This window comes from Carassius auratus, chromosome 1, assembly GCF_003368295.1.
Source record: "Carassius auratus strain Wakin chromosome 1, ASM336829v1, whole genome shotgun sequence".
Taxonomy (NCBI): domain Eukaryota; kingdom Metazoa; phylum Chordata; class Actinopteri; order Cypriniformes; family Cyprinidae; genus Carassius; species Carassius auratus.
Genome location: NC_039243.1, coordinates 24512993 through 24540940, shown reverse-complemented (window position 1 = coordinate 24540940; position 27948 = coordinate 24512993). Strand labels below are relative to the sequence as shown.

At 38.5% G+C, this 27948-nt stretch overlaps 1 protein-coding gene across 1 annotated transcript in view; it reads right to left on the bottom strand.

The window, feature by feature from the left end:
* Positions 1 to 5681: 5681 nt before the first annotated feature.
* LOC113105403 (cholecystokinin receptor-like) overlaps positions 5682 to 27948 on the bottom strand; it is a 36748-nt gene continuing 14481 nt past the window's right edge. The window contains exons 3-5 of the mRNA XM_026266450.1: positions 13104 to 13365; positions 9335 to 9462; positions 5682 to 6719 (exon numbers count right to left, since the gene is read on the bottom strand). Coding sequence (XP_026122235.1) covers positions 6184 to 6719; positions 9335 to 9462; positions 13104 to 13365 — 926 coding nt within the window. The 3' untranslated portion in view covers positions 5682 to 6183. The remainder of the gene's footprint in view (positions 6720 to 9334; positions 9463 to 13103; positions 13366 to 27948) is intronic.

Here is a 27948-nt window from a genome sequence, read left to right as displayed (position 1 = left end):
GTTAATGTTCCATTTTTGACTAATGTCGGTTGTTTTTCTGCCTGTGCAGAGTTAAAAAAAAAAATTATACCGTGGCAGAAGATGATTTTGACCGCTCTTAACATTGTGTATGGAAATAAAGTGGTTTTGTTGATTGATGCCATCTAAATTCCAATATGTGAATATATAGTTTAGACTGTGGTATTGATGCTTATTGTAGCAACGCAGTTTGTGATAATACACCATCACAGTTTTAAAAAAAGGTGAAGTCTATAAGCATCTAACACCATACCTCGCACCAGGCCCCGCGTCAGCTAATCAGCTAACCCCCTAGCAATCACTTCAAAACAGATGACGACATCTCACACAGCTTCATTAGGAGCTTTATTTCTTTGTGTGTGTATTTAGCCTTTTGCTTCGGATGTGTTTGTTACAGCACACATTCTGAAGGAAGGACACACTTTGAAACAGCAACATTAATTGATTTGATTGCAGGTGAGTGATAATTTGACTACATCCATTGAACAATGAGGCTAGTATTTTACTGCCTGTCTTGACTGGTGGACTAGCATATAGGGTATGCTATGGTTACACTCTAAAAAACGCTGGGTTGTTTTTTCAACCCAACTGCTGGGTTGAGGCCGTTGGATAGGACTTTGGGATGTTTTAACCCAAGTTTGGGTTGAAAATAACTATCTTTTTTAACCCAGCGGGGGTGGGTTGAGGACGCGGACGTGAAGGAGAGCACGCACGTCACGTCAAAATCGTACGTCTCTCCAGTGCGAGCAGCCGCCATTTTCTCAGCGTGATAGAAGCGAGAAGCGAGTGAAAGACTATGGTAAGTAACGTTAAATATTCAAAATGTAAAGTTATATTTTATTGTTTACCCGGTTGTATGAAAGGCGGAAGGTTTTATGAAAGGCGGAAACAAAGGAGCTTAACGTTATATCTAACGTTATATAAAAAAAAACGGACGCGGTTTTCGCCTCGGACACGGAGGTCTTAACTGCCTCATGTAACGTTACTGAACGGAGGATGTACTTTTAATATAACGTCTGTGAATGTATTTTGTCATATTTACATAAGATTTTACATTATCTGTTCTCTTTGAGGCGTTAACAGACGGTTATGGTCACGGTTACGCTCATGTGAATTTGTCTTTTTTTTTCGCGGTTAAACTGAATGTATGTTTGTCTCCTAAAGGAAACGGCACTGTGTAGTAAAGACTAGCATAATTATTTTGAGGCTGTTGAAGTGGTTACTGTTAAAAGTATGTTTTACATGTAATGTTTCAGACTTGTCCAGCTCCTGTCTTCATTGTCCTCGCGCTGAGAGTTAAAGACACAGAAGCTGTTTGTGTGAGGAGTCACAGACCTGTGTGAGGATGAGGAGGAGGTGTTCTTCTGAAGAGAGGGACAGACGGTTTAAGGAGAGTAAACTTCAGAATAACATCAAGTTATCTTTATTTTTACTAAGACTAAAATAATGTGTGTTTTTTTTAGATGTTGAAATCCAGAGACAAGATAACTTCATTCTTTTGAGACTGATGTAAGTTAAATTATTATTACTTTTTTTTTTTTTTAGAAAATTTATGTTTCTGTTGTGTCCTGCCTGTTAACTTCACATTTTGATGCAAAAACAGTGTGATTTTATATATGTATGTATATGTTAATATTTTATTGAAACCATTGATGCCCCTCTTTGCAGAACTCAAACTAACTGGAGTTAAGGACACAGAAGTCTGCTTGTGTGAGGAGGAGGTTTTCTCAGCTTCTTCTGAAGAGAGGGAAAGATCGTTTAAGGCAAGTAAACTTCATAATTTCATGTTATCAGTTGTTGTTTTTTACAACAGTAAAATAATGTTTGTTTTTTGTTTTTGTAGATGTTAAAAGCAAGAGACATGGGAGATCATCATTCCCTTGAGATTTTATGTAAGTTATTTTTAGAAAATAAATTTTTCTGTTGTCTCCTGCCAGTTTACTTCACATTTTGATGCAACAACAGTGTGATTATGTGCTCATTTCATTAAGACCATTGATGTCTGTGTTTTTCATTGCAGAACTCAAACCAACTTTGGAGTTGTCTGATTTGGAGAGTCATTATTCTTGGTCTGCGCTCTTAGAGGTAAAGTTCACACAAAAAAATCATTTACTTGTCCTCAAGTCATTCCAAACCTAAAAGACTTTTGTCTGTCTTTACAACATAAATTAATATATTTTTAGTTTTCTCATAATGTTTGTTAATCCATTTATAGTTTAGATAATCAGTATTTTCAAGCTTCATAAATATAGAGTTATTGTAGAAGTAAATTCTGATATTTATATATGAATACATCTTAAATTATATGATAGCAAACATGTATGTTCAAAATAAAATACTGGTCTCCCAGACCAGCAATGGAGGACACAAAAAGAGAATATTAAATATATTCATATGTTTTCCAAAAAATGAACAGAGTTTGTATGAGTCTGGAAAAACATGGGGAGAGTAAATTATGAACATTTTAATTATTTGGTGAACTAACGGTTTGAAGAGCAGCCCTCCATGTATATGAATATTGTGAGGTATGTGAATGTCATGTCTGTTTTAATGTTTCAGTAAAGAAGCTTTCTGAAAGCAATATTTATTCAAACAATATCACCTGTCCTCACACTAGTGCTGCCATTATAGCATCCTGGAGCGCTGTGGTGGACTGAGACATTAAACAACCACACAAAGTGTTGAAACTTTAAAAGCGATTATTTACCTATCGTTACGGATGTGAATACACCTCTACCTGAAAATGGATAGTTTAATTAAATGTTTAATTTTTTCAAATGTGTTTCTCTTAGGCCACTGATGAAGAACAGGCGGTGACTGGGATGAATCCTGGTCAGAGAGGAGAATCTTCTTTCCCCTAAACTGATGCAGCGGTGGTTTTAAAGGAGGACGCTGCCCTGGATGATGTAGAAGATGTCAGATGCTGTGCTGATGGGGTTTCTTCATGATTACATCAGTTATGCTTAAGAGATCATGAAAATTGACTGTGATGCATGATCTGTATTCATGGACTATGAAACAAACTGTAAGTGTATAATTTGTTAAAAAAAAAAAAAAGTTAAATGCTTTTTCTGTGTTGTTTAGTAGAAAAGTTTACACTCTGTCATTCATACACCTGCTCACATTCTTTCACACACACACACACACACACACATGCGTCTGTTAAAGGTTATAATATCAAAGTTAATGTTGTGATTTATTTGTGTACTGTCATGCCAGAATAGTTGGAAAAAAAACTAACTAATTGTAAATTTATTGTATGTGTTTTCGTATATTTTTATACAATATATACAACTGAACAAAGTCCAATTTGATCTTAAGTTATATTCATCAAATGTTCAATGCTTTGTTTATGAACTCTGTAGCTGTTAATGCCTTCCTTTTCTGCATTTCTTCTAACATGTTACTTTTTGACTTTTCTCTTGTTTTTAATAAATATTTTCCTTTTGATAATTATTATTTGTGTGTAAAAGTGATATTTAAAATGAACAACATTTGTAGGTTTAATGCCTAGCTCAATTTGGGTTAATTTTAACGTAGAAATGCATTGTTTCCCCACATGGCTGCACTCTGCGACTTCATTTTCTGCCAGCAGGAGGCGCTAAGAGCGAGAGAGGTAGGTTTCTCCGGTAACGGCTGCAGAGCGGTACTGAGCTCACAAACGCTGCCTTATCAAGCACATGCGAAATGATATCGAACATTTTCTAAATACAGTAGTTTTCCTTCTGAAATACAGTGATAAAAAAAAACACCCGCTCTGTTTTTTTAAACCCTGCAATATAGTCATTTTAAACCATAAAAAAGGCAACCCAGCAGGCTGGGTTAAATATGATAACCCAACTGGTTGGGTTAAAACAACCCAGCGCTGGGTTCGTCCCTTTTTGACCCAGCGCTGGGTTGTCAAAATAACCCAAATTGGGTTGTTTTCAACCCAGCAGTTTTTAGAGTGTATGGAGGGCCCACCTCAAAGCTTGAGGCCCTAGGCAATAGCCTGCTCATATAGGTATCAGGCCCTGGGCCAGAGTTGTGTTACCTATCCTCTACCCATACAAAACAAACCTGGAAGAAAAAACAGCTCAACTTTCTGTCGCTTTTGGCAGATGTAGCTGACACCAAGAGAAATAACAGCAGTTGCTTAGCAGACAGTTTGTGTGCCTGAGTGAGAAATAGCACTCTCTGTTTATCCCCAAGACTTGGGTTTGATACAGGTCTGCCACATATCCAGTTGGTACTTTAGAGAAAATGGAGAGAGGGAAAAGAAAAATTGTAAGAAGGGAGAGATAATCAAGAGAGAGAAGCAGACAGAAAAGAAAGAGGTAATAAGGGTGGGCATGTGTGAGAACTGATGATATATTTTTTCACTATATATCCTGGGGGACACATAAACAATTCATGAAGCTGTGAATTCTGGTGCTGACCCCCAAATCCATTGAGGAGGTGAGAAGAAAGGTGAAACAGAGAGATGTTTTTTTTTTTTTCATTGATAATTTTATGCAGTTAGCATATTTATTTAGACAGAAAAAGTAACACAAGTGAATTGGTCCTAAAATGCCTATAAAATAATCATTTGGCCACTGTACAAGGTTTTTTTTTTTTTTACAAATTTCTCAAAATTAACATTTTAGTTGAAGTCATTTCTTTTTTTGTATATGTTTCTATATGGGTTTTTGTATATGTCTGTGTATTTTTAATTCATATTTTATTTTATTAATTTTTTAATTTTTATTTATTTTTAAATAAATTTTATAATTTATTTATTGTATTTTTGAAGTTAAATTAAATTAAAATCATAAACATTGCCTTAGCATGTACAAATATTTTAAGTTAATGTTTATTTAAAGTAACGAAAATGTTTTGAAGGCTTACTTTTATCAAATATGGCCATTCAGGCGTTTCAGCAGTTCAGTGGATAAGATAAACTCAGTATAAGCACACAAACATCTCATGTGTGTTCAGTCCTTTTGAGGTTGAATTTTAAAACACTTGGTTTCGCTTTGCAAATCCAGCTTTCATGTTTAGCATGAACCGCTGAATAAATTAATTTCAGTACAAACAAGAGCTTATCTCCTTTCATATTTTCAGAGAGGGTTCGTTGGGGGCCAGGCGAGAAATTGGAATATCCCAGATGTCTCATCAGCTTCAGCAATAAGTAAGAAATCGATTAGAGCAATGCAATTTGAGATAGACTGGAAGGTTTGCTTATTTTATTATTATTATTTCTTTTGGGGGGGGGCAGTGTTTGTCTGAGAAAACTATTAGAACATTAGTGCCTCTAACGCAATCACATCAAACTTCCCGCTACAGTTTATTATTTCCCTTTCGCATCTCTAGTGCCAGGGCATTGCAATTTCCAACCTGTCATGCAGCTTGGCAGTGCTGACCATGGCATCACTTCAAATGAGGTGAAGGTTTCCAAGAGACTGTTGATTCCATTGAAGACTGAATTGCCTTCCCCACCTGATACATCTTCATGTAGTATAACTTGTAAGAGATTTACATCAGAAAAAGAGGAGCACAAATTAAACATTGTCTCCTACAAATCTCCTACAAAAAGATTATACAAAAGAAGGACTCTCAGTGGTGCTATTTAAGCAAAGCTCATTACGATAAAGATGCCATTATAGCATTTTAATAAAACAGAGAACAAAATACAGATGCTACATTACAACACTCAAAATAGACAATAAAACATACCATTTTGTAGACAGAAAGCAGCTTTCTATAAGTACAGTATATAGTCTTTTGTTTGATCATGCAACATGCAATATTTGGTTCCATAACATTGAAGATACAAGGAATATTTCTATGCTATTTGCCTATGTACACTTCCTTTGCAGGATAAGATCATCCTCTGAAAAGTTCTCTAAAGATCTTAAACAATAAAAATAAAGCTACATCTTTGCACATCACGTGTACCGCACCTTTTGATTTTATCACAATGATATAAATTGAAGACACAACCATAGAACGACAGTTTGCCACAGAAAGAACAGACAAATGAGGTATTCTTTTCCAAATAAAAAAACGAAAACTGACACATTGAACAAAGCATGTTGCCACCATGAAAAAGAAGAACACATCTGGTGATCTGAACTCTTAAACAAGTAGTACATATCACAAGTACACAGCTAATGGATCAAACTGGAGACACCTGCAATGCTAATGCTAACACGGTCCTACCGTGCTAACGGTGGTATAATTGAACCTTGTTATGGATGCCCCTGTGACTCCTGTGATCTCATCATCACCTTCCCTCCTCTTCTTCCTGTTCTTGCATGGCCGCCTGCAACACCCAAAGGTGGCCAAGAGAGCCTTGCGAAAGCGGGTGTTCATGAAGCAGTAGATGATGGGATTGACACAGGCTGAGGTGTAGGACAGCAGTTGAATGAAGGAGATGGGGGCTCCAGAAAGTGCGCTCTGAGCTGACTTTTGGTCGAAAGCCTTCCAGGTGTTGGCAGAGTATAGAGGCATCCAGCATACAAAGAACATGGCAACTATAATGATCAGCATACGGATCACTCGTTTCTTGGCAATTAGCTTTGCCTCTGAGGTGTTGCTCCGTGGACGGTCCGCTTTTACAGTGCCAGAGGTGGTCAGAGCAGAAAGTTCCATAGCAGGGGGCTTCTTTGGGACCTGGATATAACATCCATCACTCTCATCATGGCCAGAAGACAGTGCGCTGTTCAACCCATTCTTTACGCCTATACATCAAAGAAACAAAAGTGGTTTTTTTACAAAATCATATTGGTGGTATGTCTGTTTAGCTGCAGTCACACTAGAGTTTGCACTCTATTCATACCCATCCGAACACAAGAAATCAGAAGAAATTTCACATTCTGTTGCATATGAATGTTCACTAAATTCTGACTCTTGAATCTGTATAATGAGAAGACCTCTGACCAACAGTCTTGAATTCAAAGCTTTTATGCAAATGTAATAAACAGTATGTACGTGTACTGTATTACATTTCTATATATTAAATATATTGTTATATAAAGTAAAAACAAATATGAAACCTATTAGAAATTGAAACTATTTCATATATTTAACATATATATACACTCACCAGGCACTTAATTAGGTAGTTTAGCCTAATAAACTAAACTGCATGTGAAAATTTAGGCAGCTGACTCGCTTCCGTATCAGGCAATGACTTTGCAGGCAGCGAATTTGCATGAAAGCAAGTCATAAAACTGATTTTGGACAGGCTTCTGAGGCAGAGTAATGGTTTAATAATCTACAGCAAAATATAGAGAGCTTTGGTGATAACTAAGTGAATATTTCATTACTGCAATATTCATTTTTCGCTAGAAATTACCTTCAACAGTGGAAAACATTGATCAAAAACGTACATTTACACACAAACTGACCAACGACCACAACTTTCAGATGCCATCTTTATTTTTTGGCTCAACTGTCATAAAATTGAACACACATGATTGTGGGATACCAAAGGCAGCGAAGGATACATCTAAGCTGCATTCAAAAATCGGCCAGATGAAGGCATCTCAGCAGGAACTGAATCAAACAATGAATTCGGGTGTGCCTTAATGTATTCCTACCTTAATATGTGTCCTCCAAAGGCAGCATTTTTCAGTTTTTGGATGCAGCCATGGTATCAGTATCAGAAAGCAAGTATCAGTCAAGTATAAGAAAGCAAAAGAAAGGTTATTTGAGTGACTTTGAATGTGGCATGGTTATTGGTGCCAGACGGGCTGGTCTGAGAATTTCAAAAAATGCTGATCCACTAACATTTTCACACACAACCATCTTCAGGGTTTATAGAGAATGGTCAAAAAAAAAAATAGAAAATATCCAGTGACCGTCAGTTCTGTGGGCAAGAGGTCAGAGTAGAATGGCCAGAGTTGTTTTGAGCTGATAGAAAGGCAACAGTAACTCAAATAACCAATCCACAGCAGCAGAAGACCACACTGGCTGCAACTCCAGTAAGTTAAGAACAGGAAACAGAGGCTACAATTCCCATGGGCTCAACAAAACTGGACAACAGAAGGCTTGCAAAAGGTCACCTACTTTGGTGAGTTTCAATTTCTGATGGGACAGTCGGATGGTAGGGCCAGAATGTAGTGTAAGCAACATGAAAGCATGGATCCATCCTGCCTTGTATCAACATTTCAGGCTAGTGGTGGTGGTCTAATGTTGTAGGGAATATTTTCTTAGCATACTTGGGTCCCTTCAGTACCAAAATAACATTATTTAAATGCCACAGCCTACCTGAGTTTTGTTGCTGACCATGTCCTTCCTTTTATGACCATAGTGTACCCATTTGGTTATGACTACAGTTTTTCCAACAGAATTATGTGGCATGTCACTAAGCTCAAATCATCTCAATCTGGTTTCTTGACTGGTTTCATCTTCATACTAAAATGGCCCCCAAAGTCACCAAATCTGAATCCATTTTAGCACCTTTGCGATGAGGTCCAATCTGGTACTAGCAAGGTACCTGTATACCTAAGTTGTTGGTTGAGTATATATACATATATATATATATATATATATATATATATGTGTGTGTGTGTGTGTGTGTGTGTGTATACGTATGTATATGTATGTATGTATATATGTTGTTTTAATAATGTTGCATATATAAATAAAATATCCACATTTCTGAACTGCAGGTTTGCAGTGTTGCAAAAAATAGATTATACAGTATATTATTACTTATTTACTAAGCATGAAAGTCCTTGAGCATGCGATAACCTGTTCATTGTGCTGTCCAAAGACACCAGATAAATCTATTGACACTGAGGTAAAATGCAGATGGCATAATGTAGGTTTGGCAGGGCAAAACAACATAAAGAGGATGCATTAGCTCATTTATATATAAAGTATCTTGTAACACTCCGTATGCACCGGATACAAGAGAGTTACATAGTGCAAATAACAACCTGTATAACCAGAATCTTATTTAAATATATAAGACCTGGTTTTGCATGTCCCTAATTTTTAGATCACAGCCATTGCACAAGGTAATACTTTTTGAAGAATACTTCTAATAAAAGATACCTCTGGATGTCTAATTGAAATGCCCCCATACGTACATCTTTACACCTAACTGAAGTTGTCTAAAGCTTTTCCCTGAATGAACTTACATCCAGTACAACAGCTTTAATGCCCAGGATAGTACTTAGCATGACCTTAGTGCATTCAGTCCTCGCCATGGGACACATGGGTCAAGCAGACTCTCTCACAAATGGAGAGAGAACAGAAAAGTCTTTTGAGACTTTGAGAACATCAACTCATTGCTTTGAGGAATAACTGATGTTGTGGTGTGAAGGCTTAAGAAAATGGTTCATACCACTAGAGTCTTTCTTCTGCTCCAGTTCAAATTGAATCCCTCTATAAAGTTCTCTGGATATGAGACCATAGGCAATTATCATCACCACACCTGGGATGAAGAACAGAATGAAGAGCAACAGGACGTACCTAACAGAGAGAGAAAGAGCAAAATATATGTCAGTGAAATGTACTGTGTATGCAGATAATGGAACCAAAATGTAATAAACAGTATGTAAACCAAAAAACAAGTCAGTAGTGGACAAATTAGAATAAATCACTAGTGATACTGTACTGCGCTGTGTTTTCCAAAAGATAAGCTTAAGTAGATTTAGTTTATTTATTTACATAAAAATATATACAATACAAGAAAAACAAAATACAATACATACACAATGGAGGGAGAGTCGGAAAACCCAATAAGGGTTTTATAATATAAATATGGGATAAACCATTACATAATTTGATGCCCCATTAACTCTCAATTGTCTACTTAGGCTTACAACACTTTTGGGAACACAGTCCTGATCTGTTTTGGTACCATTTTTCAAAAAAGATCTAAGGTTCGATTGAAATTCTGAAGTTTCTGAAATTAATTTAGTCAAAATTTAGTATCAGTCCTCTAATCTGATTGGCTAAGATAGTTTCAGTTACCTCCATGAGCAGTATGTACACAATAATTACAGAGACAGTATTCCAAAAGTCTCACAAACGTAACTGTTCTACTGAATTCTAAATGTTATTGATTGTTTTGATTACTTGCAGAAATGGTGATATTCAGTAAAACGGCATTATAGTATTGTTTAACTACTGTAGCTTTTGCATCTATTTAAATTAACTGCAATGAACAACACAAGCTTCAGATTCAGTCACACGGTATTTAAAATAATGTAGTCAGATGATCAGCTCTGGCATACAAAAAGACAATGCAATACTTGAATGTCAAACTTTAAATTAAACAGCTCTACCCCATATGATAATATTTTCTAATATTCAAATGAAAGTATGGGACTGTTCCCTGAAAGCATCTCTGGTAGTCTGTTCCTCTGATCTTTTCATCTATCAGACAGCTTTGGGTGTGCAGCTCCTTTCTGTGCTGCACTTCTCTGATATCAAAGACACTTTTCTTTCTTCTTGTTTCCTGTGTGGCTTTCAAATTCATTACAAGCTCCAGCACAAAGGAAATAAAAGCAACACTAATCCATACAAAGTGGATGTAAGAGAGGAGGGTGTAATACTGGGAAGCCCCTATTTATGCAAAACAAATGTATAATGTGTGATCTCCAATGCCTGCGTGTAGCAAGAATTTTTTTTTCTTATTTGCACAAAGCAAACAAAACCAATATCATGGGTAGTGAGATGGAAACCCTTATGCAAAATATGTATGTGTGTGTTTGTGTGTGTGTGTGTGTGGGCATGTTTTTGTGACATATCAGGACACAACTTTGTATAATGACATGGGTATGACACAGGTATTACAAGGAGAGGGTGACTTTTGAGGATATAACCCATGTCCCCATTTTTCAAAATGCTTATAAATCATACAGAATGAGTTTTTTTGAGAAAGTAAACATGCACAAAGTTGCTGTGAGGGTTAGGGGTAGGGGTAGGGTTGGTGAAGGGCGATAGAATATACAGTTTCTACATTATAAAAACCATTACGCCTATGGGATGTCCCCACTTTTCACAAAAACAAACAAACACTTATATACAACCACGCATATTTACAATACATAGTAAGGTGAGATAAAGGTTTACAGCTTTATATAAACTCATGCAAGAGAAATTAATTTACGGAGTGCTGCATTACATCACATGTAAAAATGTGACAAAAAATATTGATAGATAAAGCTCATTTAAATGAACTGGTTTGGGTTGTATCAATATCAGTGGTTTTCTGATTCTTTATATCTGGTGGGACACAGTCAGTCATTAAATGCAGCTGGTGTATGTGTACATTAGGAGTGTTCAATCCTGCTAAAATGTAAAAAATAAATAAATAAATAAATAAGATTTCCTAGAGCATCATGATCACTTTATCTGTTTATTCAGTTGCATAAAAGTCACAAATCCGAGCCCCCTGGAGCTTAACTTCCTTCTGAGCCAGTCTCTGACCATGACTTGAACCAGCAGGCTGTGATTTGTGTGAGGGACTTGTTCAGTGATTTGATGCATCTGACATGAATGTCTGAACAGAGAGGGAACATGAATATAAAATATTTATACATGAATATAGAGGTTTGGACTTCAGCTTCAAAATTAATGAGCTCTTGTTATGCATTTTGAACTTATTTAGAGCCGAGTCCTGACAGCAGGTCCCCTGTTTACAGACCAGCTTAAACCAGCATGAATTTCCAGGCTCTGGTTTATGCTATTTATCCTGCCATTTGTCCTTGCTATACATCGTGGTTGTGATTGTGGTTGTCTCACTTTTATTCACTGTATTAGCAGGAAATGCTTGTTGGACATGTCATCTTTCCTCTCACACCCTTTCTGTATAGAAATGAACACAAACTGATCCATAAATATATATATAAAAGGGGATAGAAAATACTGTTTGTACAGGATGAAAACCATTACCATTACCTATGGTAGTACCAATAAACCACATATACAAGAATATGTGTGTTACAATAAAAGATAGTGCAGTTCAGACTGGATAGTTTTTTATTAGTTTATTTATTTTTTATATTATTATTATGCAATAGTCCACTTTAGACATATACTAAATAAAAGTAATTTTGCAACTACATTTCAACTACCAGTCATTATTGGAGTATCATCATCTTTTTCTACTAATCCTAAACTTAACCTTAACCTGTAAGGGTCTACTAATTTTCTAATGAGAGTTAGATCACATGTATTTGCAATGTTACTTGCACATGAATGCCACCACAAATTCAGAATAATGAGTGGAGAACTAGGATTTCATCAAGCTATGAATTTACAATTTGGGCCATGTTAGTGAGAAAACATGACAGACACAATGGATGCAGTGTCTTTGCTTATGTTTGCTTATGGTAATTTGTTGAAATTAGTGAGAAAGGTCAGTGAGAAAGGTCACTCTGATTCATCTTAGCATTAGAAGAAAAGCTAACATTATAAAAGCAAACAAATGATGAACTTAAGAGAACACACATAGAAGTGCTTGAAATTTTGTCATCTTACCTGAGCATACCAAAATGCAAATAGTTTCATAACAACGTGGCCGTCTAGAATGAAGAAAGTGATTAACATGATACATATTCAAAATGCTACACAAGCACTGCTTTGTTCAAGGTTCGTATACGCGCAGTCCTAGTTTAGCCTTTTCTTTTTGAATGACAAATATTGACTACTACCGCCTGCTGGTATAGAAAGTTATTTCCTCTCACACAGACACAGAATATATGTGTGTGTGTGTGTGTGTATGCTTTCAATTGATTATTGTTATTTTTTAGTTTGCCTAATTAACTATACATTTTTATGTATTTAATCACTTTTATATTGTCATGATTTCACACTGAACAACATTAAGATGGTATATTTTAAATGTGTGTTTAAATCTTTTTACTAAATAGCCAATTATTAATGAAGGCCAGTACTGCTACTGATGTCCCTATTAAATGCATTACACCCTCAGTTTTAGCCATTAATTAAAGCCATCCAACATTAAAGTACAATTTAAAGCCTTAATTTTTTTTTTTTTTTTTTTACATTTAATAGGCTGTATATATATATACATAAACCTTCTTTTTTCTTTTTTTCTTTTTTTTCAATGTTAAGACAAGTAATGTAGCCAAAAGACTCACCAAGTCTGTTCCACCTGACTGATGGGCCAATCAAGCCTGCACATGTGAGCTGTGATGTTGTCTGGCTTGTTGAATGGCACCAGTACACTAAACACAGGATAGGGCACCATGATACCCACAGAGACTATCCATGTGGCAGCAATGACCTTGTAGGCATGAGAACGGGTCTGCCATGCCCTGGACTTCAGCGGGTTGCAGATGGCGCTGTATCTTTCAATGGCAATGGCCACCAGACTGAAGGTGGAGATGCTGACAGATATACCTGTAAAGAGAATGCATACAAGGAAGAAAATTTATGTAAAAAAAAAAAAAAAATTATATATATATATATATATATATATATATATATATATATATATATATATATATGCTTACAATGTAAAATATTTATAAATACTCTCAGAAAAAGTGCAAAAAGCAATCTATTCACAAGAGTTTTACTGATACTGGAGATTTATTACTAATCACAGAACCGGCTTTACTGACAAGCTATGCATGACAATTGCATTCGATTAAACGTGCAGCCCTAGTGCAGACCCTTCAAAAATTGGGGCATTTAAAAGTAAATTACTGTTAAATTTTAAATAAATAAAACATACAGTAGTCTTATATCTGCTGCCATCTTTATTTTACTAACTTACTGTATGCAGAAGGTGAACCAGCTGGCATGAAAAAAATCCAACACAACCATCTAGTGGGCTATTAAGAAATGTATTTTATTATTCTACCAAACAGGATAATACTTGGCATCCGTGTATACAGTATTGCCCCGGAAAATATCACAATGCTGTATCTATTTTTACCCCTAACCCTAGTAAATAGTTGGACTTTTGGCCTTTTTCCTGAGACTGTAATATATATAACAATCTATATAATATATAAATATTAAAGTAAAAAAATAATAATAGTAACTTTGCATACTGTCATTGCTGGATAAGAAAAAGTATAGTATTAACCTTCATCAGTTCTACACCAGTCTTTTACTGTATCATGTATATACCATGCATTTCTTGGGGTTGTGTATTTTATGATTATGTTGCTATGCATAAAAGTTCTTCCAAGTATTCCCACTTAGGGCGCCATACATCTTGTAATTTCATCAGATTTAAATACTAAGGCTTATGGAACCTCCTGGATTAAGAACTGCAGCTAATGCGGTTTGCATACATGAATATGTATATTATGCAGTATTTGCTACATTCTGCTCTGGCACTGTTTACAAATTATTTTAATGTATTCCCCTATTTAAACACACACAACCCTCAGATCTCAGATTCACCCCAGAATTTCTTGTGAACGTCCTTTGAAGAAGTATTTTTCACTGGAAAAAAAGTGTTTTTTTGTTTTTTGTTTTTTTATGCCAATGTGTTGGTGCACTTATTTCATCATGTTGTGCTAATGAAAAACAAGGGCTGCTACTGCAGAACATCTGATTATCCAGCAAGTTCATAGAAACACATGGGCAGATGGATTGAGATTGAGATTAATGAATTTCCTACACTTTCCTTAGATGATTTTTATTTATCTTTTAGCCCTAGAAGTAAGATGTGAGAGCGCCACAGAGAACTGGGTGCTATTGCAAATATATATATATATGTGTGTGTGTGTGTGTGTGTGTGTGTGTGTGTGTGCGTGTGTGTGTGTGTGTGTGTGTGTGCGTGTGTGTGTGTGCGTGTGTTTTCACTTTTCAAAAGTTGATCGTGTATACAAGTTCTTATTATTGCAGAGTACTAGCCTCTTGTTCATTGTCTGTGCTTTACCTCTGGTTTTAGATGCGCTCCACTTTGTTACATATATACAATGGTTTGTCTTTGCCTGTATTTGCCAAGGTTGCACAAACACTGAGCTTTTAACAGCAGACTTTCAGGGAAATGTTCAGTGCAGCATGACATGCTTAAGAACTTTTCTGAAAAGACAAATCTCTGAAGCTCTTCTGTGGTTAAACAGTCTATAGTTGGACTCTATTCGGTCTGAAACTATTACGTTCCACATAGAACTGTTGATTTTTCCTCTTTGGTTAAAGGAATATTTTAAGTGATATTTTTCACATTAGCAATTGTCTTAAGACATTTGTCTGTGTCCTATGCTCCCAGAAATATTCCAGATCTAATTTTTAATCTCAAAGAATTCACACTGGATGACAATGATGCCTAATTTAAAACTCACTTATGTTGAAGTCATTGTAACCACATTTACCAATCGCAAAGACAGTGATTTGTGCTCTGAGGTAATTTTCTTTCTTGTTGGTAGACATTGGCAGATATGACCACTGAGGGTATGAAATCAATGGCTCATAATGGATTTTGTGCATTGATTGCCACTGGCTGACTAATACCAGGAGCCCAAAGCATTCTCAGATTAATGCAAAAAAGTGAGCAAGGTAATACAAAAGAATGGAAACAGAATGCCAGTGGAGCTGTAGAATGTGATGGAATGTTCTCACAGAGGCGGCATGTTCTTCCTCTGACTCAAGGCCAACACTTCACAGAGTGAGAATAACTTATTGCTGTCCAGCTCAGTGCCAAGTAAATTCAGAAAAAAAAAAAAATCTGATTTAGGACCAGGCTGTGCTGCACAGATCCTCAAGATTTATAGCTGATATAGCTATATTACACTCATAAATATGTAACACTATGTAAAGGATTACAGGGCTTAAAGTTCTCCGGCACTGTGCTGAATTCCGGCGTGCAGCATTTGGCAGCGGTAAAAAAGAATCCTATATAAAAAAAAAAAAAATGTATAAAAAAAAAACCTTGCTGATTGATGTCACTTTTGAGTCCATAAGTTTGCCTACCAATAGTATGAGAGGAGCAATGACATTATCTTGTGAATTTGGTGTAATGCAATGTGTTTATGCAGTTTAAGGATTTATTTATTTTTATTTTTTTTTATTTCACATACTATATATTATTGTTGCTCAGTATGTATGCCCTGCCTTTCTGAAATGCATACATTTTTACAAAGCTCATTGTTCTGAAAAGCGAGTTGTGCGCTGATTGGCCAGCTATTCAGTGCTTTGTGATTGGCTGAATGCCTCAAGCATGTGACAGAAATGTTACGCCCATTAACATACTGTGATGCCAAGTCCTGGCTTGATGAGACAAAACCATTAAAACACATTACAAAAGAGGAATTTGCAGCATCCAGTGGGGACATAATTACTGATTATAATGACTTATACTGTCTATTTGCACACTGCGTTGTATATCGCGCTGTGTAAACAAAACCATGTCTGCATTTGTGATCAGAGAAAAGACAAACAATAAGCTCTACTATTTTTTTCAAAACTCGAGTTTGAATCATCAGTGGCAAATTCTTTAAATATGTAATCGTACTTACAGGCTGTGAGTCAGAAGCACCAGACTGTCCTTGGAAGGCAAAGTTGGAATTGCCCCACTTTATAGAAACAGCCTTTGTGTGTAAACAGCATTGTAGGATACTGGTAGGATACTGGTTCTCGTCCTCTGTAAAATGGGCTGTACATCTAAATATTAACAGTGTTGTAAAAACTTAACCACTGATTTCTATTTGTGTCCTCTTTTGGAAGGCCAAACAAAGTAGTTTCACTTTCAAAACAAAAAACAGCATCTCCACAACATGGCAGTGAGAATAAAAGTTACGCCTTCTTTTTTCTCCATGAACATTTGGGTGGGGTTATGCAAATCTTCCCACATCTTGATGTAGACATGTGGGGGCGTGTTATAATGAGCTGCTTTAGGAGTGTGGTTGACTCATAACTTTTATTAAGAAAATCTCTTTGGATTTGAGACTTTAGTCTTTGCAACTTTACAGATCTTCTTTATGCACAAAGAGCACAGAAATTATTACCTGTTTTCTGTAATTCATTTCTCCATTTCCAGCAATTGCTTCTTTTTAAGTAATGTGTAAATACATATGCATATTTCATTTATACAACTATACAGTAAATAATGCACAAATCTGTACATAAATATTCTGCTCCAGATTTTACCACATTATTATTATTATTATTTGTTTTTTACTACTAATTCAATTCTTACTAATTCAAATTTTGTTTTTTGTTTTCATGTCATGTATGTACGTATGTACAGTATGTATGCACTAAGAGCTCCTTAAAAACCACAACAAATTCCTTGTGTATTTGCACACACTTGGTGAATAAAGCTTATTCTAATTCTGATGAGAGATCAGAATGAGAATGAAATGAAATCCATTGAAAATGTCTCTAGGTTACCCATGCTTCCCAAAGAGAATGAGATGCTGAGTTGGAAACTCTTTGGAAAAAACCTCTGTGTGACCATACTATGAAGCATGTGTGAAATCAGTGGAATAGATTGGCAGACATCATAGATGGGATGACGTAGTGACCCGGAAGCTCAAAAATGCATTGGGGTAAATTGCAAAATAATTGGGAGAAATGCAAACACATCTGTACAACTGCATGCAGCAGACAATGTGTCATGTCATGTTGTGCCCTGAAGCAGATGACCATCAGGAAACAACCAAATTAGCCTCTCTAACAACCTCCTTGGAGGATGCGAGGCTCTCAGAGTCAATACATTTCCAGGTGAGCTCTGAAAACTGCACTTTCTGGAGACCGCTGTGTTCTGAGGCACCAGTGGTGGCAAAGTTTACAGACTGATCTCTTTAGGGCACTGAGAAGAGACAGGCATTGTATGATGAGGTGTACACGGCTCTTCCATAGATGGGCCTGCCCTCTGAAGTTCAGCAACATAGGCATCAGGACTTCTTGGCCGAAGACTTCTTAGCCAAAATCACAGTCCTCAAATCCACCTTCTTCTTCAAAGACTTCGACCTGGAGTGTGCTCAGACTCAAAAAACTTTTTGCAGGGGAGTTTGAGAGGTGACTCTTTGTTTCTCATGGTATGAGGAGCTGGTAGATGGCTGGAGGCAATGATGGAGGAAGTACTGGAATGCTGCCGCCGCCACTGCCTGCTTCTTTGGCCTCCTGAAATTTGTCAATGACAGAATTGACTGAGTCACCACACAGGCCAGAAGGCACTAGTGTGTTGTCCAACAAGAAGAACCTGTCTTTATCCTTGATTTCAGACAGTTTCAGCCAGAGATGTCTCTCCAAGGCCATCAAGATCTCTTTGGTGGCCCAGAGAGAAAAAATCTGCAGTCCAACAGAGCTCTTTCACATAGTAGGACCAACCTCCTAACCCTCTTCAAGATCCCTAAGCAAGCAACCTTCTCACCCACTGTAGCATAAGCTTTACCCACCAGAGCCAAAGATGTTCTATGCAGCTTGGTGGGTAATGCAAGCATCTCTTCCACCTGAGGCATCACCGATAGCCATGCTCCCTCAGTCATTGTAGGGCTGAAGATGCATGATAAAAACAGTTTCCCCCATGATCTAGACACCTTGGAAATGCTCGTCCAATTTGCTTTTAAGGTAACTTTCCTGCTTCTTTGCAGGCCAATCGATCTTAAGTTTGGCCACTGCCCTAGTCACTATCTCCAGCTGCTCCTCATACTGGATGGACTGAGGTGGCAAGTCTTCAGTCTCATCCTGGTTGATGCTCACCATATTACACTCCTCAGTGGAAGATAGGTACAGCATTGAGACCTCTCTCCGGGGGAAAGAAACCACAGAGCAGTCTCCTGATCCCAGAGAGAAAGCGCTAGATCAGGTGTATGAGACGTTTTACTCTCACTCACTATAATAGACAGTTACACACATATTTTTTCAGAAAAATGGAGACCGCTTACTCAAGAAGCAAAATGTAATGCTGTTAACACTGGATGCGCCTTTAAAGGGGGGGTGAAATGCTATTTCATGCATACTGAGTTGTTTACACTGTTAAAGAGTTGGATTCCCATGCTAAACATGGACAAAGTTTCAAAAATTAAGTTGTACGTTTGAAGGAGTATTTCTGTTCCAAAAATACTCCTTCCGGTTTGTCACAAGTTTCGGAAAGTTTTTTTCGAGTATGGCTCTGTGTGACGTTAGATGGAGCGGAATTTCCTTATATGGGTCTTAAAGGGCACTTCTCCCGGAAGAGCGCGCGCTCCCGTATAGCAGAGCAATGAGAGGCTGAGCACAGACAATCACTGATCAGAGCGAGAGCGTCGCGAAATGTCACAAAAGGAGTGTGTTTTTGGTTGCCAGGGCAAGACAACCCTGCACAGATTACCAAAGAAAAAACAGCATTAAGGGACCAGTGGATGGAGTTTATTTTTACGGAGCATCATCGGAGTTGAGCAAGTGTTTTTGTTTGTTCCCTGCATTTCGAAAATGCTTGTTTTACAAACAAGGCCCAGTTTGACGCCGGATTTGCGTATCGTTTATTTCTTAAGGATGATGCAATCCCATAGAAAAAGGGTCACGATCGTGTGTTGGAACCGCAGGCGGTGAGTAAAACTGCTTAAAATATCTCTGCCTCCTTGTTAGTGCGTCCGCCTCCCATCGGAGACCCGGGTTCGAGCCCCGCTCGGAGCGAGTCGTTGCTGCTGCTGCTCTCGTTCAGTTTCAGCCTCGGGATCTGATTCTGGATCATAAATAAACGGCTGAATCTGACTGTTAGCCATGGTTTGTTTTGGATGATGTTTTTTTCCTCAAGGTAATGTCAGCTTCCAAACGCTCTCAACACAAAAGCCTACTGGCGCACGTGATTCTTTAGCTCCGCCCACACGCCACGCCTCCAGTCGGTCGTGTTTTTCCGGGAAAAAACAGTACAGACTATCTTTCTCTTATGAATATAATAAAACTAAAGACTTTTTGGAGTTATGAAGGATGCAGTACTACTCTATAGGTACTCAAGATTAACAGGATATTGAGTGAAAACGAGCATTTCACCCCCCCTTTAAGCTTCATGGTTGTGGACTGATTTCGCAAGTGCTTTAGTGCACGTTTACGCAAATTATAATTTATTTTCAATCTCATGCCCTATAGTTTTTAGAACAATGTATATCTCATGTGGATTTGTGTTAGGATGATGTGGTACATTAAAAGGTGGTTTCCAGAGAGAAAGACATCACATGAGAAATAGTACAGTTAATGACTAATTAGTGCAACAATGATTTGGTAGTCAGAGTTGAGGGTATGAACCAGAGTATGTAAGCGAAGTGGAGTGGCAACAATGTCCCCTCGTCATTCCGAGCATTTAGTAATTACTTCGCTCCAACTTTGCTACGGGTTTACCATTTCCCACTCATCGCTCCACATCGAAATTTTTTCACTATTCTTGAAAAATCATAGCTCTGTTCAGAAATTATATTAAACAAAAAATAAATACATAATACTAGAAGAATAATTTTAACATGGTTTATTGGAACGTAGTGTAATTAGCCCAAGTCCATATTAAATGGCTGCTTAACTCGCTTAGCTTACTATGGTGAAGCTGAGGGTAGTTACTTCAGAAACAGAAAGAATATGCTGTAACTTTTCCTTTTTTCTTCATTCCTTAATGTATGTGTGCATTCTGTGCATTATGTACAAGCTTGTGTGCTCTGTCCGTGTGAATCAATGTAGCAGCACATTAGTTTCAAGCAGAGATTAACAAACTGTACAATTTACAACACGCTTTAAATTCCCGCACTCGTCCATCACCATTTTAACCTTCGTATGTGATCCACATATCTGTCAAGCGAATTAATTATGTTTAATGTATGAGTTGGCATAATTTGTGCTCATGACAGAGAGGTGAGCATTCTCGGAGCGAGTGAAAACATCAATGCTCAGACTTTCAAAAAATCCGCTCCTAGCTCCATGCAAAATCACACGGCTCCACTCCACTCCCTGCTCTAGTCCCACTTAACTCTGCTCACATACATTGAATAAGCTAACTAATAAAACATCAGTCAGTTATCTAGGATGTGTTTTGGATAATCATTTAAGTGGGACTAGTATGGCCAGGGAAATATTTGGAAAAGTGAATGCTAGAATTAAGTTTATAGCCAGCTGTTTATATATATATAGACGGTTTCAACGGCATCAACATAAACAAACGTTACTGCGCATGCGCGCTTTTGTTCGACCTAACTTAACTTCCGGTAGACTCCAAATAGAATCAATAACAACAGCCAAGTCCCTCTAGAGTAGATATTTTTTGATAACAAACAAAATATGTTAGCTGTGTGGATCAGGCGGACTTAATGAAAATGCAAATTCAGTCTTTGCCAGCAGGAGATGTTTTAAAGCATAGACATAAAGCGCGAGAAATATAGAGGTTTCCCCAGTAACAGCTGTAAACAAAGCAGAGCTGGTACGCTAACACGCTGCTTTATCAGGCATATAACATGCAAGTCCTACTTCAGAAATATAGCGATATAAAAACACCCGTGCCTCGTTTTGATATTTAATCATATAAATGTAAGGAATTATTATTATTAAACATGCAGTACATAACGTTACGTTACTCATGTTTATTCAACGAAGCCTTTTTGAAAATCGATCAGTTTTAAAATTGTGGCGAGTCTCCAAAAATAAATAAATGTGTGGGAAACACATCCCGCAGCACAACCACCTGAGCCCAACTTCAGTCTACTCATCACCTTGACTTTAACTGCGTTTGTAGATTGCACCGCAGCCAGACCGATATACACAACAAAGACCGGAAGTTAACTTAGGTCCTCAGCTAAAAAACACCATTACAACACAAAGATCACAATTTTGTTCGATTTTCTTTTTTCTATGTTAGTTTTAATATAAAAAAAAGAAATCAAGGAAATTCCTCTGGCATTTCTTTCTTTTTGCTGTATCAAAAACGTACCGAACCATACCGTGACACAATTGTATCGTACCGAACCGAACCGTGAATTTTGTGAACTGTTACACCCCTATATATATATATATATATATATATATATATATATATATATATATATATATATATTCGTGCTGGGGAAAAAATTAATCGCATCCAAAATAAAAGTTTGTGTTTGCATAATATATGTGTGTGAACTGTGTATAATTATTTTGTATGTAAATACACTCATATGCATGTATTAATTAATTTTTTTTGCATGTATATACATTTATACATAATTTATATTATATATAAATAATTTATATATAAATAAATAAAAATATTAAATATATACATGCATACTATTCCTGCCAAACTTTCATGGTTCGTTTAGTGTTACTACAGTAAATCCATGGTGAATGTTGCAGATCTGGACATTGGATAGTTCATTCATGGCACAATGTTTCTTCCTGGTTTCCACGCGCTGTTTGATCCATTAATAACGGAGAAATGTGAATGTTTCTCTCTAGATCTCACAGTGATGTTATTACTTCTGTGGCAAATTCAAATGCTTTCTTTACTGGATCTCTTATTAGCGCTATTAACTAGCTCTCTTATTTACTGTGGTTCTCTCTCAGCCATCCAGCTCCCCTGGGGTTGGATGCCATGGTGCAGGCATGGCCGAGGTCATGCCTGTATGCTTTTCCCCCTGATTGCTCTGCTCCCGAGATATAAGAAGGTAAGCAGCTAAGGCCGCCACGTACACCTTCAGTGTGGAGTGGGATAACCCCATGGAGAGACGGTCCTGCAGGAACTCCATCACTGTACTAACCGGGCAGTTAACTTGGTCCTGCTGGCGCTCTCCACACCAGGAAGTGAAGAGTTTCCACCTCACGGCGTAAGGCTTCCTCGTGGTGGGAGCTCTGGAATGGAGGATGGTCTCAACAACCTCAGTCGAGAGACCAGATCCTATGAGCTGGGCCCCCTCAGAGGCCTAGCCCACAGCCTCCATAGTTCTGGGTGGGGGTGAAGGATCGACCCACTCGCCTGAGAGTAGGTCTCTCCTGACCGGTATCTCCAGGGGAGAGCCGTTGAGGAGAGACACTAGGTCCGCAAACCATACTCGGGCCGGCCAGAACGGGGTTATTAACAAAAGACTTAGCCCGTCTTGGCGAACCCTCTCCAGAACTCCCGGGAGCAGAGCAATCGGGGGGAAAAGCATACAGGCATGACCTTGGCCATGCCTGCACCATGGCATCCAACCCCAGGGGAGCTGGATGGCTGAGAGAGAACCACAGTGGGCAGTGTGATGTCTCTCGGGAAGCAAATAGGTCTACCTCCGCACGGCTGAAGTTTTCCCACAGAAGCTCCACCACCTCGGGGTGAAGTCTCCATTCCCCGGGCCTTGTCCCCTGTCTCGACAGGATGTCTGCCCCCTGATTCAGATACCACGGGAGATAAATAGCTCTCAGCGAAAGAATTTTCCCCTGGGACCAAAGAAGGATCTGACGTGCAAGTTTGTAAAGCGGGCGAGAATGCAGACCCCCCCCTGATGGTTTATATTAGAGACCACCGATGTGTTGTCTGTCCGGACAAGAACATGGTGGCCCCTCAGATCTGGGAGGAAGTGTTTCAGGGCCTGAAACACTGCCAACATTTCTAAACAATTTATATGCCACGAGAGATGATGGTCCTGCCACAGACCCTGAGCTGGGCGACCACTCATGATCGCCCCCCAGCCCGTGAGAGAGGCATCCGCGTTAGCGTAACATGATGACAAGGAGCTCCCAGCATGGGACCTTGAAAAAGAAACCAAGGATCTTTCCACATGATCAGGGCGCGATGACACTGTCACGAACTCAAGATCGTGCGAAACGGATATCCCCTCGAGGACAACCCCTTGGATCTGAGCCACCACTGTAGTGGTCTCATGTGCAAGAGGCCAAAAGGTATCACATTGGACGCTGCTGCCATGAGACCTAATAGTTTCTGAAACTGTTTCACAGTGAGTGACTGGCCTAGCTTGATCTGATGTACAGAGTTGAGAATCGAAGCAATACGAGCAGGTGACAGTCGTGCCTGTATCGTCATCAAATTCCATACTACACCTAGAAAAATGGTTCTCTGTTGTGGAGAACGTACACTCTTCTTGGCGTTGAGCCTCAACCCCAAACTCTTGATGTGAGCAAGAACGACATCTCGATGCCGAACTGCCTGATCTTCCAATTGAGCTAGAATTAACCAATCGTCGATACAGTTCAGAATGTGAATTCCCTGAAGTCTCAGAGAAGCTATAGCAGCATCCATACATTTTGTGAATGTTTGGGATGACAGTGCTAGACCGAACGGAAGAACCCGATACTGGTACGCTTCGCCCCCGAAAGCGAATCTCAGGAACTTCCTGTGTTGAGGGAGGATCGATATGTGGAAGTAAGCATCTTTTAGATTTACCGTGACAAACCAGTCTTCTGACCTGATTTGTGACACGATTTGTTTGAGTGTTAGCATCTTGAATTTGAGCTTCCCTACAGAGCGGTTCAAGAGACGCAGATCTAAAATGGGACGCAATCCCCCGTCTTTCTTTGGAACGATAAAGTAACGGCTGTAATAACCTGACACCCTGCTGGGGGGAGGAATCCGTTCTATAGCTCCTTTTAGCAGCAGAGATTTTACTCTCGAGGCTGGTCTCTGGTTGAATATTGTGAGTGACAGACACAGTGCCCTGTAACGGCACACCGGCAGGGAACGACTGGTATGAACACTCCAAGGCCCTCCTCGGAAGGGGCGAGTGTCCCTCGGGAAAACACTCGCCGGGCCCCTCTATGCCCTGTATTGGCAATAGAACGAATAGAATATAGAAGGTTAATTGAACAGACCCCTAAGGGCACCGGGAGAGACAGGGCACAGTCAAGTAAGGTGAACTCAAGTCTCTCTCGGTGGGGACCACCCTCAGAGCCTTGGCACTTTTGGGGTCAGGACCTCTTCGACGTGGCCTGCTTGGCGGCAATGACTGTCCTCAGATCAGCCCTGCCCCTCGAAGACCGCGCCTGACCGTCCCTCCAGTCTCTCTGTGAGGGGGCACGAGACGCGATGCTCTGCTTCTGTTGCACTCTCTTTGAGGAGCTACTCGACGGCTGGGGCTGCCCTTGCCCAGCAGCCCCAGAAATCTTAACTTTGAGCGGGATACATTTCTGAAAAGCGGCAAACTGTTTTTTTCCTTCCGGCAACCTCTCAGTGACAGATTGTAATGCCTCACCAAAGAGACCCCTAGGAGAAACTGGGGCATTTAAAAGAATAGATTTTTCTCTCTCATTTATTTTAGACTGGTTTAACCATAAATGCCTCTCTGTGGCCACCAGGGCTGCCATAGAACGGCCAATAGATCTAGCCGTCTCCTTGGTGGCCCGGAGAGAAAGATCAGCAGTCTGCCACAATTCTTTAATAATATCAGCTGAAATTTTAACCACAATAATCCATCTGGAAGCATTATCTTATTATTTTTCCATTCACCTAGTAAAACTGCCTCACTTTCTTGATGAAGAAATTAAACTAAAATCATTTTAAACTTTTAATAATACATCTACATCATTTTGTTAACTGACTATAACAATAATGTCATCAGCGTAAGCAGATAAACAAGGAAAAGTTTTATAAATTTGTAAAGACACTCCTTCCAAACATCTCCTTAGGCCGGTGACACACTGGCTGCGTGGCGTGCTGGCGCGCTGGTGCGCTGCTGCTGTAGAGGAAGTCCGTTGACAAACCAGGCTCATGCCTACTGATAAAGGACACCGTCAAAAGTACTAACCGCGAAAAAGATTATGTTTGACAGGTGCAATATTTGAAAATCGATAATTATTATTATTATTTTTTATTACATTTATATCTGAATTTATGTCAACCTATAGACTTTCAAATATCAAAATATCAGGAATTCATATGTATTTGTGTACAAAATGACATTTAAACACATTTTCCTATTATATTTAGCCTGGAAAAGCTTCCAACACGCGCGCGTGTCGCGGTAAAAATAGGCGTCGGTTCTATTTCTAGCAAGCAAGCATTTGTCGCGCGTCTCACGCAGGCGGTCTGTAAGCTCTAACCTGTTAACATGGGAGCCGAATTAAAAACCGACACGCCACGCGGCTGAGACGCTGGCGCCACGCATCCAGTGTGTCACCGGCCTTATAGTATTCAAAAATGGCTCTGTTGCACTTATATACAATATCCCAGACAAAGAACAACCTTGACTTATGCCACGGCCCACTTTAAATGGAGCACATAAGCCACCATTAAACTTAAGTACACTCTCAATATCACAATATAAGACTTTGATATATGAAACAAATTCAGAGCTAAACCCAAAAGCCCAAAAGGTGAGTTTTCCACAAATAATTGTGCTCTACACGTTGAAAAGGCTTTTTCTTGGTCTAGGAAAATCAAGCCCATATCAACTCTTAAAAATTGGGAAACATCAAACAAATCTCTAATCAAATGAATGTTGTCAAAGTTGACCTACAGTACCACGCACACAGTACAACTCGTTAGGATGGATGATCTCAGCCAACACCTTCCCCAGCCGGGTAGCCAGTACCTTAGAAAGCAGTTTATAGTCCGAACACATCGAAGACACGTCTCCAGTTTTTTATGTAACTCAAATAGCCCTTCTTAGGCAGAAGAGTAAGGATCGTGCTTCTACAACTCAATGGCAGAAGACCTTCAGCTAAGCTGCTACTCAAAACAGCCGATAGATCTTCTCCAATAATAGACCAGAAGGACTTAAAAAATCCAACTGGGATTTCATCGTACTTTGCCATTTTCCATTTTCTGAAGAGCCTTATGTAATTCGTCCAAAATCCCACCATTTTGACAAAGAGCTAAGATCACCTTTTTCATTTTTAAAACTCTCCCAAAATGTTTTGTATTGTTTTGTATATTTATTACAAATTTTTGTAAACCAGTATTGAAATGCCAATAAGCACTTTGTGGTTTTATAGAGTTCAAGAAAACATTACATATAACTAGACTATGGTCCGAGAAACCAACAGGGTTTATTACACAATTCTTGAAAATACTACAGTGGTGTTCAAAACTATGAAATCTATCTAACCTTGCCATAGACAACTAACCATCATTGGCATGAGCCCACGTTTATTGTCTCTCATTTCCATTTAAACATCTCTATAATTCACATAAATCATTCATTTTATTTATCTGAGTAAGCAGTTTACGAGAAGGCATATGTGGTTCAACATGGTTACAATCAATATTTTCCTCAACACAATTAAAATCTCCTCCGAGAAATAAATATTTATATAGCCACTATTTCTGGCTCCGTTTATATTTAGAGTTGCAACACAAATATCTCCCATATGTCAAGAGAAGAGTAAAAAAAACACCAAAAAAAAACACACAACCAATGCATATTACTGGCCATTATAAATGAAGTCCACACAGCTCCGGGGGCTTAATAAAGGCCTTCTAAAGTATAGCAGTGCATTTGTGTAGGAAAAGAATCCATATTTAAAATTGTATAACCTGTAATCTCCTGCTTCCGCTAACTGTTGTACACATGTACATAAGTTGCTTCCCAGCTTATGACGCAGGACGTAGGTGCGAATTTTGGGCTACCATCCGTACTAACTAAAAACTACCGCGCCACTACCACGCCACAGGTTTTAGTTGGTCAATGGCACAGTCTATTTCAGTTACTTCAAAATAGCAACGCTCCAGCAATGCGCCTGAACACACCTAGTTTTTAGACCAGCACGCCCATGGGTGCACATATGGGTGCAAATGCATTTGCTAATTAAACAACGTCCCACAGGACATGAAAATGACAACTGCACCGGGCTGAAATTAGCAAGAAACACTGCATTGCGGTGGGTGTATAATAGGGCACACTTTTTCTCATGCGCTTTCCTCGAGCGGGATTCAAGACAGAGTGAAACATGCATTTCATTCATTCGTTCATAACAGTCATACTACCCCACCTGGCTGACACAGTTTTGTGTTGGGCCTCCAGAAGTCTAGAATTGGCTCTGAGTAAACTGATTTCCATAAAAAATTATATATATATATATATATATATATATATATATATATATATATATATATATATATATATATATATATATATATTTATATATATAATT